This window comes from Hypanus sabinus, chromosome 6 (genome assembly GCF_030144855.1).
Source record: "Hypanus sabinus isolate sHypSab1 chromosome 6, sHypSab1.hap1, whole genome shotgun sequence".
Lineage (NCBI taxonomy): Eukaryota > Metazoa > Chordata > Chondrichthyes > Myliobatiformes > Dasyatidae > Hypanus > Hypanus sabinus.
In genome coordinates, this window is record NC_082711.1 from 26,185,117 (window position 1) to 26,202,766 (window position 17,650).

The following is a 17,650-nucleotide window of genomic DNA, read 5'->3' on the forward strand; positions in this document are numbered from 1 at the left end:
TCTTTGAAACGAAGTTGAAGGCATTTGTAAGGCCGGGGGGGGGGGGGCGGGATTGGTGTTTTGCTAGTCTGCACAGTGGGCCAAATGGCCTCCTGGGTGATCTAGTGATAACCATCGAGTCTGCTCCAACATTCCACAACGGTTCATTTATTATCCCTCGCAAACCCATTCTCTTGCTTTCTGCCCTGTAACATTTGACGCCCTGGCTAACCCAGAACCTGTTTAAAACTCCGTTTTAAATCTACCCAGTGACTTGGCCTCCACAACCATCTGTTGCAATGAATGCAGCTGGCCCGATACTCTTCAGTTTAGGTTTCCATTGGGAGAGGGGGTTTAAACTCACGGCATGCTTTGTGTTTGGAAGGAAACGTGCACGTACAAAATGCTGGAGGAACTCATCAAGACAGGCAGCATCTTGGAGGGGAATGGCCGAGACCCTTCAAAAGGACTCATGTTCAAGGTCTCATGAAGGATCTCGGCCCGAAACACCGTCTGTGTATACCACTCCACAGATTCTGCCTGACGTGCTGAGTTCCTCCAACATTGTGTGAGTCTTGCCCAAGCTCTCCAGCATCGGTCATACATATATTGGGGATTTTTATTTTCGCAGCGCAGACACTTCTCTCCGACATAGTACAGCTGTGGTTAGACTTCAGAGAAATTTTATTTAAAAAAAATTATGAAAAGCAGCATTGAGGTGGGAAATTGCTGTTGATCGTAAGCGACCAAATAATAGCTACAAACAATACGTCCGTTTCTTACATTTTGTTTTATAAGTTGCAGAATGAATGATTCAAATATAATGTAAAACACGGCTGGTCGTTTGGACCCTGCCGTTGAAAATACATCCATTCCGACTCCAGTATGTTGTGGCGTAAACGATTGACCCTAAAACATAAACATCTCTTTTCACTTTGCAAAATATTTTAAAGTATCTATACACAACGCCTTTCTTGACCTCTCGATTATCAAAAGTCGCGTGTAATTGAAATGCTGTATATTTTAATAATATTCAGACAGAGTATTTGGCACATTTCTATATTATAAAACTACTGTATTAAACTATTACAAAATATGCAAATAATACGGTTTAGTAAATTTACAGCTTTTTTGTCGAATTTTAATTCGTATGCAAAAAAACTTTGTACAAACTACTACTTTCATTAGAATATGATTATTAATCATCAAGGTTCGTCATTTTTAAAAAATAATTTCTTCCAATAAAATTCAGTCCCAGATGGAGATGTCAAGGGTGTCTCTATTGATGAAGGGACGGATGTTTGTCGAGCATGCGCACTTTCCCTGTAGCTCACCTGGTTTACAAAATGGCAGGTTCAACGTCAAAACATCGTCAATGGGATGGTCAAAACGTTATATTTTTTTCGCACCTAGACTTTAAATTAAAATAATATATTCTCGTATTTTACACTATTTCAAATAACGAAATGTGATTCAGTTAAGTAATCCAAAAATCTAATTTACAATTCTGTGTATAAAAATATAATTTATGGACCCCCCAAATGTAGTGTAGCTTTGTTCAAAAGTCTAGAGAAATTAAAAAAAAACAACACAGGGCGAGAGCGGGAACAAGAGATTACAAATACATCGACAATAGGATTCGTCGCAAACGTTTGTAGAATGATTCACGGGACAAAAAACAGATAGAAAAATATATTTTGTTCTCCTTGGCTGACCACACAAAATAGTTTCTGTTCTGGTGGGGTCACCTGGGAATAAATTATCAAAGGAGTTTTAAGGCTCTCAAAGTTCCAGTTTCTTTTCCGTTAAACAAGAAGACGTTATAAACAAAGGACAGGAGAAACGGGCAATTAAAAACAATGCAAAACAAAATAAATATCCCCACGAGAAGAAAACTTCCTGGGGTCTTCTTGTCGAAACTCTGCTTTGTGTATGAGTAGTTCTGCTGTAAAAGCCTGTCTGTAATCGCTGTAAATGGTTTCAGCTAGAGTCCAACGTCATTCCCGAAGGGTGAATAGATGCGTCATCCAAAACCCATCTGCCTATCTGATACAAGGCACTGCAGTACCAGTGGACACCAGCTTCTTGGGCAGTACTGTTGACCGTTAATGGGTCGCTGGGCAGAAGCAAAGATGTGACTGCATGCCTCATCCGCACAGGGGCAAAAGCCCAGTGGGCCAAAGTGTGTTCCTCTATAACGGCATAGCACGAGGCCAGGACCTGGTTAATCACGAGGGTGCCCTGGACAGTCAGTGGAGCGTAAGCACCTGTCATCTCCTCCAGGTAAACCTTGTCGACCATGGCAGGCTGGAGCTGCTGACTGTCCCCATCAGTGATGTACACCAGCTGGCCCGACCTCACGTCGCTGGCGAACGTTGCCTTGAATTCGATCTGCCCCTCGCTCGAACTGTGCCCGACAAAAAGCAAATGCGCCGCGGTGAGGGCGAGCTTCCGGCGAGGCTCTCGAGTCTCGATCACGTAGAAAACCTTCTCGACTTCCTCGGCTCTGTCCAGGAACATGATGAAATCGCTGTAGAGAAGGTTGCCCAGCTCGTCTGCAGCCAGCACCCGGTCTCCCGGCTTCAGGTCCTTGAGTTGCTTGCTATCACCGTTCTCCAGGCTGACTTGAGCTGAGGCGGGGAAACAACCTCCTGACTTCGCAGCTACCGAGTTTTCTGTTGGAAAGAGCAACAGGACCTCATTGGTGATGGAATGAACAGACACAGTATGAATTGTAGCACAGAATACTAAACAGTATAGCATCAGAACAGACACTTCGGCAAACACAATGTCAAATTAAACTGATCCATTAAATCTGCAGGTCTGTGTCTTTCCAGGTGTTTATCCGAAAGCCTCTAAGATATTAATTTACTTCCCCCACTATCCCTGTCACCGAGCCCTCCTTGTGTAAAGAGCCCTCCCTGCACACATTTAAACTTTCCCTCAATCAATTCAAATGTAGGTCCTCTCCTACTTTGATCTACTTTTAATAGATTCAGACTGTCTACCCTACCTATGCCTCAATTTTATAAATTTCTATCAGCCTCTACCACTCCAGAGAAAACAACCTACATTTGTCCAACCTTTCCTTATGGCTCATATCTTAATCCAAAGTTCAAAAATGGTGAGCTCTGTTATGTTACCACTTTTTGTCAGTTTGCAGGCAGTGGTAAGTGGGTACCCAGTTTAAAGTAATGTTGCAGGAGAATATTAGAAGTAGCATGGGAGGCTATTCGGCCACTCGCTTTTGCTGCCCCATTCAATAAGATCATGGCCGACACCTCTTACCACTGTGCCAATTCTCTTGCACTAACTCAGTGTTGCTCGATTCCCTTGAGGTCAAGGAATATACCATCTATCCAGCTTTGGCTGTAGTGCCATTAGCCACTTGCCATCAAACCATATGGGAACTAATCAGATTCTGGAGCACATCTACAAAGATTCCTCCTTTCTAAAAGGAATAATTGCAACACATTTTCTTACTTACTAAAAAGAGAGCTACTCTTTATAAGTATTGATGTGAGTGAAGTTATCCATGCTGATACACCAGTAGGGCTCCTGAACCAACATGGATAACTTCTCTCACTAAACTGACCCTATGACCAACAGACTCCTTTTCAAGCACTCTGCAACTCTTTATTATCTATTTACTTTTTTATTATTTGCAGAATTTGTTTCATTTTGTACATTGTTTGTTAATCTTTGTTATTTATAGTTTTCCTAAATTATAGTACATTTCTTTATTTTACTGTGAATGCCTGCAGGAAAACAAACCTCAGGGTTGTACATGGTGATATATACATACTTTGATAATAAATTTACTTTGAACTTTACTTGAAACACCTGCTCTTAGAAAGAAGTAGGATTCAAAGTTTCAAAGGAACCCTTGCACATATCTGTAAATTTTGTCAGTGGCTGGACTTTACCATATGTAGTTGAGAGGATAACACTGATCTTCCACCAATGAATCTGGTACGAGGCTTTTTAGAAGTTAATTGAAGTCTACCAAGTACCTTCAGCATTGTTTCAGATGGCAGAAACAAAGTAGACTTCTTGGATGTGTAGATAAAGACAACATGAAGTTTTCATATCCAATCAAAAGTTTCAGGCATGGAGCATGGCCCATGCCAATATTATCTTGCTTTGTTCTTAACTGGATCCATTCTGCTGCATAAACCCAATGGATTCTGCAGATACTGGAAATCCAGAATAATGCACACAAAATACTGGAGGAGCTCAGCAGGCCAGGCAGCATATATAGGAAGGAATAGGCAGTTGATGCTTTGGGCAGAGACCTGTCAGAATGACTGGAAAGGAGAAAAAGCCAGAATAAGGTGGTGAGGGTGGGGAAGGAGTACAAGCTAGAAGGTGATAGCTGAAGCCAGGTGGGTATGGGAAGGGGGATGAAGTGAGAAGCTGGGAAATGATAGTTGGAAAAAAAATAAAGGACTGAAGAAAGAATCTGATAGGAGAGGAGAACATACCATGGGAGAAAGGGAAGTAAAAGGAACACCGGGGAGGTAATGGGCTGATAAGGAGAAGAGGTGAGTCGGAGGAGGGAATGGAATGAGAGGGGAAGAAAACACCAAAAGTTAGAGAAATCGATATTCACGCCAATATGGTTGAGGCTACCCAGACAGAATAGGAGTTGTTGCTCCTCCAACCTGACACTGGCCTGATCACAGCAGCAGAGGAGGCCACGGACCAACATTTCAGAATGGGAGAGGGGATTGAAATTAAAATGGTTGACCACGGGAAATTCTATAATTGCCCTTTTAGTCTTTGCATCCAGGGATAATTTTATTCGTTCGTTGGTGAAGAATGGCTTTGGCATGTTGACCCTCAATAGGGTACTGAGTATAGGAGTTTGGACGTTATGTTGCATTCGTGCAAGACATTGCTGAGACCACGTTTGGAAAAATATGTTCAGTTTTGGTCATCCTGCTATGGGAAAGATGCCATTAGGCTATGAAGTGTGCAGAGAATATTTGCAAGCATATCAGCTACAGTTGAGAGACTAAATTATGGTGAGCGGTTGGGCAGGTAGGTAATTTTCATTATACAGGAGAATGAGGAATGATCTTGTACAGGTGTATAAAATTACAGGGTCATAGAAAGGGTGAATGCATTCATTTTGTTTCCCAGGGATGGAGAACCACGAGCCAGAAGGCATAGATTTAGGGTGAGGGGGAAAGATTTACTCAGAATTGAGAGACAACTTTTTCCACCTAGAGCGTGGTCAGGATATGGAATGAGGTATCAGAAGAAATGGTTGATACAGGTACATTAAAAAACAGTTAAAAGTACCTGAACAAGTACATGGATTTAGGTTTAGAGGAATATGGGCCAATGAGTGTAGCTTAGATGGGAATCTTGGTCAGCATGGACCAGCTGAGATGAAGGTCCTGTTTCAATCCGTAAACAGTACCCTTGGAACTGTTGATATTTCTTCCACAGACCCAAAAATCAGACTCTATTTCAAAGACAATTGCCATCATGGATATTGTCCTCTCATGCACATCTGTTTTCCTTATCCATGCACCCCACTCACCCCTCCTGTCCCAAAACATTGGTTTTTGTCTCACCATCTGCATTGGCTATCTGAGAGATTCAAAGTTCAAATTACATTCATGATCAAAGTACTAATTAGATACTGACAGAAAATTCATTTTCTTGCAGTCATCTGCAGTAGAATGACAAAATACAATAGAACCAATGAAAACCTACACATAAGTGTAGACTGACAAGCAGACAATGTGCAAAAAACAAACTGTGCTAATACACAAACAATAATGATAGGTAAATAATGAAATAAGTAACACTGAGAACCAGAAGTGTAGAGTCCTCAAGTTGTGCTCAGTGATCAGTTCCGTGTTGAGGTGAGTGAAGTTATCCATGATGGTTCAGGGGCCTGATGGTCGAAGGGTAATAACTGTTTGTGAACTTGGTGGAGTGGAACCTTAGGCTCCTGTGCCACCTCCTTGGTGGCAGCAGGGAGAAGAGAGCTTGGATCGGCTGCTCAGTCCCCTAAGGCAGTTTTCATTTGTACCTGAACACGAATCACCAGTCTTTATTCTAAAATCTCTATTATATTAGCTTTAAAAACTGTGTCTGTTAGTTTTGACATTCTTGTTTCAACAATGGAAATACCAGTGAATCTATAGACTTTTCATGTGATGAAGTTCTGTCTGACATCTGGACTGCAGTGTATGAGTTATAAAGGGAGGTTGGACAGACTTATTCATTATGTTCTCTGGAGCACCAGAGGCTGAGGGGTGACCTGATAGAAGGGCATAGTATTGTATAATAGGGTATGTAATGAAATTCTTTTTATAGGGTGTAAATATCAAATAGAAGATGACATAGGTTTAATACAAGAGGGGGAAAGTTTAACGAAGATGTACATGTCGTTTTTTAAAAAAATGCGTTGTTGTAGGTGCCTGGGGCTTACTGATGACAGTTGGTGGTGCAGCAGCAATGTTTGAGAGGAATTTAGACAGGAACATGAACAGGCAGGGATGTAGGGACATAGACCATATGCAGGCAGTTGTGATTAGTTTACTCTAGCCTCATGATTGGCACAAATATATTGGACTGCAAGGCTTTTTCCCATGCTGTACTGTTTTTATGTGATGTGCTCTATCAACCCTAAACGTGCAGCTCTAATTTTAAAGTTTTGTACCCACAACTCCCATTCCTGAACTTCCCCACCAGAGGTAGTGGCTTCTTATTGGTTACCATATCAATTTAATTTATTTAGTGATACAGCGTAGAATATGCTTTTCCAGCTCTTTGAGCCATGCCATTCCAGCAACCCCACAATCCAACTAACCCTAACCTAATCACAGGATTATGTACAATGACCTACCCAGTTCTTCTTTGGACTGTGGGATGATACTGGAGCACCCAGGAAAACCCACACACTGGGTGGCATGGTAGCGTAGTGGTTAGCACAACGCTTTACAGTCCCAGCGACCCGGGTTCACTTCCCGCCACCTCCTGTAAGGAGTTTGTACATTCTCCCTGCGATCACATGGGTTTCCTCCAGATGCTTCAGTTTCCTCCCACAACCCAAAGATGCACTGTTTCTTAGGTTAATTGCTCATTTTAAATTGTCCCATGATTAGGCTAACATTAAATCAGGATTTAGTGTGATACAACTATTTCAAAAACAAAAAAAAGGAAGGTAGAAATATTGGTAACTGTAAAGTGCACCACCATATCTTTCCCGAGTAGGCTGCCCAAGAGTTGAATGCTATTCTTCACATAGGTTCTGAATTAACAGAGCAACCATTCCGTTTCCTTGTATCCCAGATTGTTTGGCATGAAAACTAACATGCCATTTGCCTTTTATTATTTACTTTAGACCTTATTAATTCCAGTACTTGGGCTTAACAGTCTCACCCATTGCATAGCTTTGTAAGGGTTGTCCTTTGTTAAGGAGTGGTATAAATGAGTTTATTTCAACTCTAAAGAGCAAGACATAAAAAGGAGCATGTGATTCTGATTATAAGATATTGGGCAAGACTGAGCAGAGTCAGGCAAAGGGCAAGATATTTTAAAGTAACTGCAGACACAGTCAAAGTACAGGGACAAATTATACACTGAATTTGATGATAGTAGCTAATTCAAGTACAACATTTTTATTTTGTCCATACTTTGTTCTGTAGACTGCTATGATTCACGGTGCAAGGTCAGCCAGGGATGCAAAGTGCAGGAGCAATTGAATTGACATCAGATGTACTATTCCATGGACATATGGAAGGTCAAAGGCCACTTAACCCAACCAGACCATAACATTAATACACAATCTGCACTTCCCTCCATCTTTTCTCATCTAAACCTATCAGAATAATCCTCTAATCCCTTGCCCCTCTCATCCAGTTCCACTAACATAAATTTCAAATATCAATTTGACCCACTCCCTGTGGTTGTAGGATTTACATCCTCAAAGATCTTCCTGCTGAATTTATTTATTCATTGAGATATGGCACAGAATAGGCCCTACTGGCTCTTCTGGACATGCCACCTAGAAATCAGCTGATTTAATACTGGCCCAATCACTGGATAATTTATAATGACCAATTAACCTACCAGCTGTCACATCTCCAGAACGTGGGAGGAAACCAGAGCACCTGGAGGAAATGTACAAACCCCTTGCAGGTAATGGTGGGAATTGAACCTGAGTTGCCTGCACTGTGAAGTGTCTCACTAACCATTACCTCTAATGGGAATTAGGCCAAAAAATAAAATGTTAGCAAAGGCTATTGACAATTTTATGTGCATTTTTGGTCTATTCATCACACATCACTAATACTACATGTCCAAATAATATAGAAAGATAAATACATAAAATATATATGTATTTGAGGGAAGATGGTTGGATTATAGACATAGGAACAGAATTAGGCCAATCAGCCCATTGGGTCTCCTCCACCATTCCATTATGGCTGATTTATTATCCTTCTCAATCCCATTCTCGTGCCTTGTCCTCATAACTATTGATGTCCTTACGAGTCAAGAACCTATAAATCACTGCTTTAAATATGCCAAATGACGTAGCCTTCTTAGCCATCTGTGGCATTCAATTCCACAAATTCCCCACCCTCTTGCTAAAGCAATTCTAATTGCAGAGACATACACTTAGTGACCACTTTATCAGGTACACTGTGCAACTTCTGTTAATGATATTTCCTGTTAATGCAAATATCTAATCAGCCAATCACATGGCAGCAACATAATGCATAAAAGCATGCAGACATGGTCGAAAGGTCCTGTTGTTGTTCAGACCAAACTTCAGAATGGGGAACAAATGTGAACTGTGTTACTTTGACCGTGGAATGATTGTTGGTGCCAGATGGGGTGGTTTGAGTATCTCAGAAACTGCTGATTTCCTCGGATTTTCATGCACAACAGTCTCTAGAGTTTTCAGGGAATGTTGAAAAGAACAGAAAACATCCAGTTGGTGATAGTTTTGTGGGGGGGGGGAAGAGAGATAAAAAAACAGCTTGTTAACGCGACTAGTCAGAAGAGTTCAAGCTGACAGGAAGGCGTCAGTAACTCAAATAACCACGTGTTACAACAGTGTTGTGCAGAAGAGCATCTCTGAATGAAAAACATGTCGCACCTTGAGGTGGATGGGCTACAGAGGCAGAAGCAAGGAGCATCCGAGATCACCAGGAAGAGATCATATGGACAGATAGATATGTTAAAAAAATATAGGATTGACAGCTATAGGATTCGGCACAGCGATAGACAAGTTAATGGGGTAGATACAGAAACAGTCAAAGAAATTCATATGATACCAGCAATGAAGAAAGTTGGTTAATAGAGCTTCCCAGTTCAAAACAATTCTTCTTAACTTGTTCCACTTCACCAACTGCAGTTTATTTCTGGACTTAACACATTTAACTTGTTTTCTGCTTTCCATTTGAAATGCAGAATTCCTCTGGCTCCAGGCAGGAAATGGATTATTTCAGCAGGGACGGAGTCGGATGGTCGCCGGGATTTATTTTGAGCGCTCACACCGCCCAGGTGCGGAGCTGCCTGTTAGCACCAGCGGGGAATGTATGCCTTGATTAAAGTGGTCAAAAATAAGGATTACAACCTTAAAGGTCAGGAGTTTCTTTAAAGTACACCTTCTCTTCCCTTAACACGATTAAAAACAAGTCGTGTCTATTTCTTGGAAATTGCTTTTTAATTGGCGAAAAAGAGCCGCAAATTACGTTTTATTGGTTTGTTAACGACTTTCTCGCCTTTGTTTAATGGAACCGAACGGGATTCAGTTTAATGAGCTGGTCACAGCAAGCAAACACTCGGGGAGTAGAGGAGTGCCGATGCCCTCTGCTTCATACCGGAAAAGCTTCACCTCTAACTTAAAGTTTGTGCGGGCGCTGGTCTAAAGTTAATTCCGCCTGGGACATGCCCGGCTACGGTGCTGCAAAAACGCCGCAGAAGCTCCAAAGACCTCATCCCTGACAGAGGAAGAAACTTCGATGAGCTGTACCTGGGGATAACTTGAAAGCATGGCCCGGGACAGAGGGCTCTGCCGAGCTGCTGTCGGTGGCGGTGATCTAAAGTCGCCTCCGAGGCCGACGAGTGCGGTACACGGCCTGAGAGGACTCGCTCCGTGTCGTCTAATTAAAAACCAATAAAGGCGCTGCATTGTCATTCTGATCCCGCTAATGGATGAGACACTCGAACTAGAGGACACTTCCACTTTCTTTTCCCAGCTCCTCTGACTGTTTGCTCAGGTGCGGGAACCTCTGTGTGTCAGTTCACACATACACTACACACCAGAATGCAAGGCTCTTGCAAACAGTATTTACACAGCAGAAACACTGTTCGTTTTGCTGGACACTCGAGAAGTGTATTTGAATTTTAAATGACCGAACCCGGCTTTAGAGGCTGACTATAGCCCGCCATCAATGGCCCCTTCTCCTCTGTTAGGCTGACAATGACTCGAGGCTTGAGACAACCCCGGCTTTGCATTCCTCTCCCCGGGATCATTCTTTCTACAAATAGAGACGTAGAAAACGAATCTTCCTCGCTGGAATTTTTTCTCCTCTGCAGACAGCATTTAATCTTCTCATATGATTCACAGGCATGAAATAGTGGCGGAACAAACGGATCGGAGACTGGACTAACAGTCCCCTCTAATAGTTCGGCAGATCTCTGTGGTACAATCACACGACCCATATGACATGGACTCAGATGAGTCTGAGTAGCCCAGTGTGTTTGGAATTTTAAATTTTAGATTTGCCCTTCTCCTATTTAGAGCTCTATAACAGGAGGGCGAGATTATATTCGACATTAGACGAGTCTTCTAAGAGTTTTTACCTACAATTCTTTATCTGGCCCGCACAGCGTGGTTCATTCTTCATTAAGACAGTGAGTGGCGTTGCGAGAACGATGATTGTGGACCTGCGCCTCGTTATTAAACAACTCGGGTCGGCGTTCTGGCGCTGCAGCTTGAAAACAGCATCCCAGTGATTGCGATGTTGGCGGTTTCCTGCGAAAATCTCACAGTTCGTTTGCGGAATCACTTCAATGACTATTCTTACGAATTCTTGGAGTTTGTCATTTCACAGCTGCGCGTAGAAGGGAGCAAATTTATGGGCATTGGGAGAGGGAGACAGTGTGTGTGTGAGAGAGGCAGAGAGAGAGAGATCGACAAATGGACTATGGAAAAATAATAATGGGTTTATTTGATTATAATACGATCCGTTATCCTAATGGAAATAAAAAACGTGTGGCAATGTTGCAGAAACGTGGTGAATGATTCAACAAAAGCTAATGACATGTCTGAACCAAATCCAGGCCACAGTGAAATACACTGGAAAAGGGGACGGGGAAAACAGGGCGGCGGGGAGGGGGGAGAGTGGGAAAATTGCTATTCAAAATATTATTACTCAGGTAAAGTCTGCGGAGCAAAATAGAAATGTACTAATTATACGTCCGGCCACGTGTAATCTCAAACACACATTTAACACGCTGAAATTTAATGTTTACCAAGAAGTCAGAAGTACTCGTTTCTGTGAAAGTATGGGTTTCGTAAGGAGAAGAGCGATTTATATCCAGGACCGCTAATTATAATTAGATCACCGAGCAGTACAAAGAGCAAGTTATCCGCACAATATTGAACAGCAAAAACATCCCATCCAAGCTTTGTTATAGAGTCCCAGGTCTATATTTAGTCAGCACCCACTGCACGCTTTTCTACTTAAGGTCTATAAAGTCTTTTCATTAGAAATATATCTGTGGTCTGGGACAGGTTAAGTGTTCGCCGCCTGCGCTGCGGTTTCTTTATGTGTCCTTGGAGACTGAGTGATGAATAAAGGCATATGTGACCGATTCTTGATTTCGTTGCAGCTGCAGACTTTGAATTTCGAGATTAAATGAGAAAACTTATCAAGCAGTCTCCACACCTCCCAGTGGCATGTGGAATACTATATCCACTCCCTGCAACGATTTATATCATGGCAAGGGGTAAATTAACGAATTATATCTTGAAATAAATGAGGCACAGTGTAGCCTAGAAGCCGAGACGTTTTGAGATATAGATAGTCCGTACTTTTGCTCTTTCTCCATACGCGGTAACGCAAGAGCCCCAATTAACCGCCCACAGACCAGTCAGCAAACATTCTTAGGCGAAACTCTAAAGGGGTTGTCCCATCAGCAACATTCGCCAACTCTAAGCTGTCATTTTTTTTTTACCCAAAGCCAATCAAAAACCCCGTTACTTCGGGATGATGCTGGTCCTTGACCAATCAGTATTGCAGGAATATATCCGCTAGTGCAGAGTGGCCCCTTCCTTCCCTAGGACCCAGGTTGCTACCCGGTGTCTTGCACAGAGGGAATAGTCTGAGTATAACAATTAGGCGGGAGGTTTATCAGTGGGTCATGTCTGTAAACGGTGACATTTCTTATGCACAGAGAGCAATTGTGCTTTCTACATTTTGCTTAAGTTACTGCAGTCTTTGAGCTTTTGGGGTGTGCTCCCGAGATTGCCCGCTGACCAGATGCTCTGGTTCAGGCCTCGATAGAATGGACGTGGTGAGGATGTTTCCTACAGTGGGGGATGGGGGAGGAGAACATTCAGGCCATTTGACCCATCGAGTCTGACTCACCATTCCATCATGACTGATTTATTATCCCTCTCATCCCATACCTTCTTTCCGTAACCTTCGTCAACCTTACCAATCAAGAACCAATATGTCCAATGTCTTGGCTTTCACAGCCATCTATGCAAATGAATTAATTCGCACTCTGGTTAAATAAATTCCTCCTAACCTCCTTTCTAAAGGGACGTCCTTGTATACGGAGGCTGTGCCGTCTGGTCTTAGACTCCTCCGCTACAGGAACGTCCACTCTATATAGGCCATTAGGTACACCGCCCGACACAACAGGGAGATGCATCCGAAAGACCGCTCCTCGGATAGGGCGACTACACTGATCGCCGGTCGCGATTAGTTCGCACTCCCTCTCAGGAGTGCGCCTTGAACTCACAGCCAAATGACGCAGAAGACGGGACTGCTCCCAACTGAGGCCCAGCTGACACCTTCGGGAAAGTGTCCCGCTTCATTGCATCTCGCATGTACACTCCCCCTCACTTACTGTGAACTGATGACCATATTATTTATGACAAGATCAGTAAAAAGCCCTGTAATTCTTCGGAGACCCACCTTACAGGAGTGGCAGGAAGCTTTGACTGGCGCCTGGGGTGTTTTCAGATTAGAAGTGTGTAATACTGATATGAAATGTGATCACGCTAATCATAGCAGATGAAAAAAAAGGACAATACATTCCCTTAAAAGTGCTGTCTCACCTGCTTTGACCGAGCAGTGAATGTGAGCTTTGGATTCGTAGTTGACCCAATCGAAACCGGCTTCGACGGCGAGCCTGGCCAGCATACCGTACTTGCTCCTGTCTCGGTCCGAGGTGGTAATGTCTACGGCTCTGCCCTCGTAGTGCAGTGACTCTTCGGAGTGATGGCCGTCTTCGTCCCAGCCCTCCGTCACCCTTAGCTTCACCCCGGGCCATTGGTTCATTACCGAGATCGCGAGGGAATTCAGTTTATCTTTACACCTCTGCCAAACAGGGAGAAAGGGAGGAAGAAACAAGAACTCAATTAAGAATCCCGCCAACGTGAATTGGCTCGCTCAGAGACAATTAGGCATTTCATTATGACGGTAGCTGGTGCCTCCCATTTATTTATAGGTTGGCCAATGATGAGCATAGACAGGGCAATATCATTGAGACAAGCTTGATGTCTAAATCCAAGCATCACAAATGAACCACTCAGCCAGGGCCCGCCTGCCTTTCCAATTCTCCCATGTATCTTAGTGGAAACAAATGGAAACGAACAAAATATAAACTGCTTTGGGGAGATATATCTCGCGTATTGTCTGTCCAGGATTATTCGGTAGCCTGCTCGTGTCTTGTGGGAGCAGACGGGAGTAAGGCCTGAAATGTTTGGAAGACTCTTTAACATTGTAAGGTGACACGGGATGATGAGGCGTTTCATTGACAGATAGCGCAGTTTAGGCTGGCCGAATCTTCCCACGGGCGGCATTCCCGGCGCATAGGGGAATGGGAAGTGGCGGGGCGTCTCAGCCACACGACTTGGTCTCTAACTGATCCGTCTTTCTGCCCCGGACAACTCTCCAGATCACAACACTGCAGCGAGCCACAAAGGCTCCTTCAGAAGGGGATGTGGGGTGGGGGTGGGGGTGGGGGGGGTGTTCGAGGCAGAGAAACTGACATTACTCCTCTTGTTGTCATTTGTACTTCCGTGGAGCGTGACAACATCGCGCGAGCTGCGACCAGTTGTTCCGCAATGAAACAGCGGCGTCCTGCAAAAGGCAGCCTCCGGCTGTTGTTATCAGCGAGTCTAGCTAAGGTATGGGGAGCCGATTTTGTCTTAACGCTCAATTAGTCAATAAATAAAGCGTACTATCGACTCTGTCAGCGGGCAGGAGAGGGAGTGATTTCCTCGTTTTCAGCTGCACTCTGGATTAAGGCATTATGCATATGAACAGGGCTAGTCAAACCCACGCTCTATGCGCGCAGATAGGGCAAAATCCGAGCACATTCCTGCACCTTCCTCGGTTATTGAGGCCTGGGTTTTGAGCAAGTTTTCTCTGCTAATTGCCCGACTGGCTGTGAAACCATTCTCACCCTGGTCTGCCGCACCAGCTCGCTAGTGCGCACACGCCGTTTCTGTACTGGCGACGGACCGCACCCCACGGACCCCACCGCCCCTCTCATTAGTAGCTCGAACAACCTCCGAGCGGGTAGGACTAACGCTTCAAGGACGAGCTGCGCTGCTCTGGGAGCCTCCTTTCGAGCGGCAGAGGCTGAGTACGGAGACGGTGAAAGTGCAGAGAGCGGCGAGCGACCCGCAGCGACAGTGCCAAAACAAACCCTATTTATTAATTCATTGGGTCGTGTGCCGTGAATGAAACCCAGATCTGACCAGCCATCAGTCAAACTCAGCGTGATACCTTCGCTCGCCCTCGGCGAGGTAACATTGCGCTTGACGAATCGCCGCTTGTGCTCACGTCCTATTCTATTTACGCTGGGCTGTGATATGAATTGACATAATATGAAAGAACGCGAAGATAGCCGTCAATGCAAGCGGCTCACCGCGCCTCTCGATCTCACCCTCGTGTGTGTAGGGAGGTAGGTGGGTAGGCATTTCAATCTGCTCCCTATTCCCCCCCCCCCCACACACACACACTAAGTTCCACACAGATCGATCGCCAATCGATTATTCCCGGGGCCCGCTGAGGTGCCTCACAAACGCAGGCAGATTGTGCATGGGTAAACTGGGTGGGCGGAGGGTTGTTGAACTTGAGATCCGGACGTTTTTTGCATTGATATCTTTCTGTAAGGAATATTTAATAAAACGCACATGGAAGGCGCGACTTTATGCTGCCCCTGCTTTCATATTTGGGGGAATTGACTGAAGGTCAGAAGTGCAAACACTGGTCGCTAATGCGGAATCCGTGTTGAGAGATTGTCTATTCCCAGAGACGCGTCCTTCCCACTCAGTGCATTGTGTACGCGGGGCGTGGAGAGCGGCTGCTGCAGCAGCCCAGCCTTTTCTGAAGTGGCCGAAGGAATCTTAAAAGAGCGGCGCAATTTTTTTTATCTTGTGGCTTTTAAAATTTTTACGTGTATTTCCTTTATGCATGACCATCTCCCCATAAGCGCCACAGCTCCTATAAATCGCTTTTACCTGTGGGGGGGGGGGGAGAGAGAGAGAGAGAGAGAGAGAGAAAGGGATAACGAGAGAGGGAGATGAAATGTGCAATTTCAGTCAGCCGCGATCAATACTAGAAGAGGAAGTGAAACTCAAATGCGAGACGCACACGTGTGTGTGTGTCTGTGTATATGTGTGTGTGTGTGTGTGCAGGGGGGTGGGGAGGTACCTGGAGGTCTCTCTCGGTGTTACCGTGTCTCGCTGTCGCGGCAACTGTCGGAGAACCGGGACTTGTCTTAACCTTGTTGTGTGCACAGTGTCACACTGAACAACCCTGCCATAGGCCTTCATGTTATTTAAGAGCGATACAGGGTGACCACATGAAGCATCGAGGAACGACACGCGCTGCTTGTAAACATTCGGTGATTTTAATTGCTTAAAGGGTAATATCATTGTTCGGGGAAAAAATGCACCATCTGCCTTTCCCTTCGGTTATGTTTCATCATACATGTTCATTAAACGCGAGATAGAGATTTTTAAATGTGCATTAAATCTTAATGACTTTTAGGCGGTCCCACCAAATGGCACTCGCGCATATGGGCACGTTGTGCCCCGCTAAGGAGCAACTTCCAATGACCTTAGTTGTGACTGTTATTTCTAGGGTTTGCAATAAAACTTTCAAGTAAGCGAACGGTTGTGATCTTCTTTATATATTTTTTTGCGGTTCTGGCACTGTAATTTGCCCTTAAAGAAATGACAATAAATTAACGCTTCGGTAAACGCTGAGATAGAAGATAGAGTTTCGATGTGAACGGCGTCAATTGAGCAGATTGCAAAGACAAGGCATGGGAGGGAAAGACGGGTCGATTTCGCCCCCGGTCCATCTCTCTCTATTTCTCCTATATTTAGACAAGTCAGCCTCATTAAGTCATCTCCGCTCAGAACTGTGAGATTTAGAAGATACTTTAACAGGAGGGAGGTGTGGTGGGGGGGGGGGGGGAGAGAGAGAGAGAGAGAGAGAGAGAGAGAGAGAGAGAGAGAGAGAGAGAGAGAGAGAGAGAGAGAGAGAGAGAGAGAGAGAGAGAGAGAGATGAAGTAAACGACCGCAGGTTAGCTGTAAACGCGCAGGACTGCAGGTTAGCAAATGGGCCGGTAGTAGGCATACACATGGGAGCCCCTTCTTCACAGTGTACACTCCGATTGATCAAAGTACAAACTCAGGGGATTACTGCACACACATTTACACAGCGAGTCGCAAGAAGCGTTGCACACACCCCTAACAAACAGAAGAAAAAGAAAGGCTCAGAAAAGGGTAGAAAAATGAAGATTCACCAGAATCCCCAAACTTTCCTCCAACAGATATTACCCACCTTCGACATGTTGGTTTGATCAGTCACCGGCAGCGACCCTAGTCCACCTAAACTGAAGGGGAATGGGGAAAATACAATTGGAGATTTGACCCGTACCTGTGTCATCAGCCTGTCCGCTCCCGTGTTCTCTTCGTCCTTAAAAATAATGTCTGGGTTGTAATTGGGAGTCAGTTCTTTAAATCTCTCCGAGTTCCTGGTAATCTTTCCCTCGTACCTGCCACTTGCCCCCAGAGTCTTTTCTGCCACGTTCGGAATGAATTGTTTGTAGGCCAGTGGGGTTAATTTTCTAGGATGCTTCCTTCTCCCATAACCCCGGCCCGGCCCACAAGCCTTCACAGACGAGACGAGAGAACAGCAGATCAGTCCCACTAACACAATTCTTGTCAGCATCATGTTCACTCGGGGGCTTCTGTGCCGTTCTCGCTATCTCGCTGGTCTTCTTTTCTTCCAATGTCCCCACAGTCAGATCCCCGACAACCGTGGCACATCAGGGGCTGGGCGCTGTGTCAGGGGTTTTGTATTTTTGGGAAAAGGGACAAATGGTGATATAAGGACACGAAGTCTGGAGACGCGCAAGAAAGACTGGCTGCACAGC

General features: G+C 44.5%; 1 protein-coding gene across 1 annotated transcript; it reads right to left on the reverse strand.

Moving 5' to 3' along the window:
* Positions 1 to 645: 645 nt before the first annotated feature.
* shha (sonic hedgehog signaling molecule a) lies at positions 646 to 17,621 on the reverse strand. Its single transcript, XM_059971861.1, has 3 exons — positions 17,152 to 17,621; positions 13,307 to 13,568; positions 646 to 2,654 (listed from the first exon to the last, which is right to left on the reverse strand). Exons 1-3 carry the CDS (start codon positions 17,446 to 17,448, stop codon positions 1,960 to 1,962), a joined length of 1,254 nt encoding a protein of 417 aa, XP_059827844.1. The 5' UTR covers positions 17,449 to 17,621; the 3' UTR covers positions 646 to 1,959.
* Between the last annotated feature and the right edge of the window lie 29 nt (positions 17,622 to 17,650).

Bases quoted from the DNA above. Each gene is read 5' to 3' on its own strand.
- shha (XM_059971861.1), bottom strand. From the start codon at position 17,448: ATGATGCTGACAAGAATTGTGTTAGTGGGACTGATCTGCTGTTCTCTC. The intron at 13,569-17,151 runs GTACGGGTCAAA...CCTGTTTGGCAG, and splicing joins CGGACAGGCTGATGACACAG to AGGTGTAAAGATAAACTGAA. The intron at 2,655-13,306 runs GTGAGACAGCAC...TCTTTCCAACAG, and splicing joins TCACTGCTCGGTCAAAGCAG to AAAACTCGGTAGCTGCGAAG.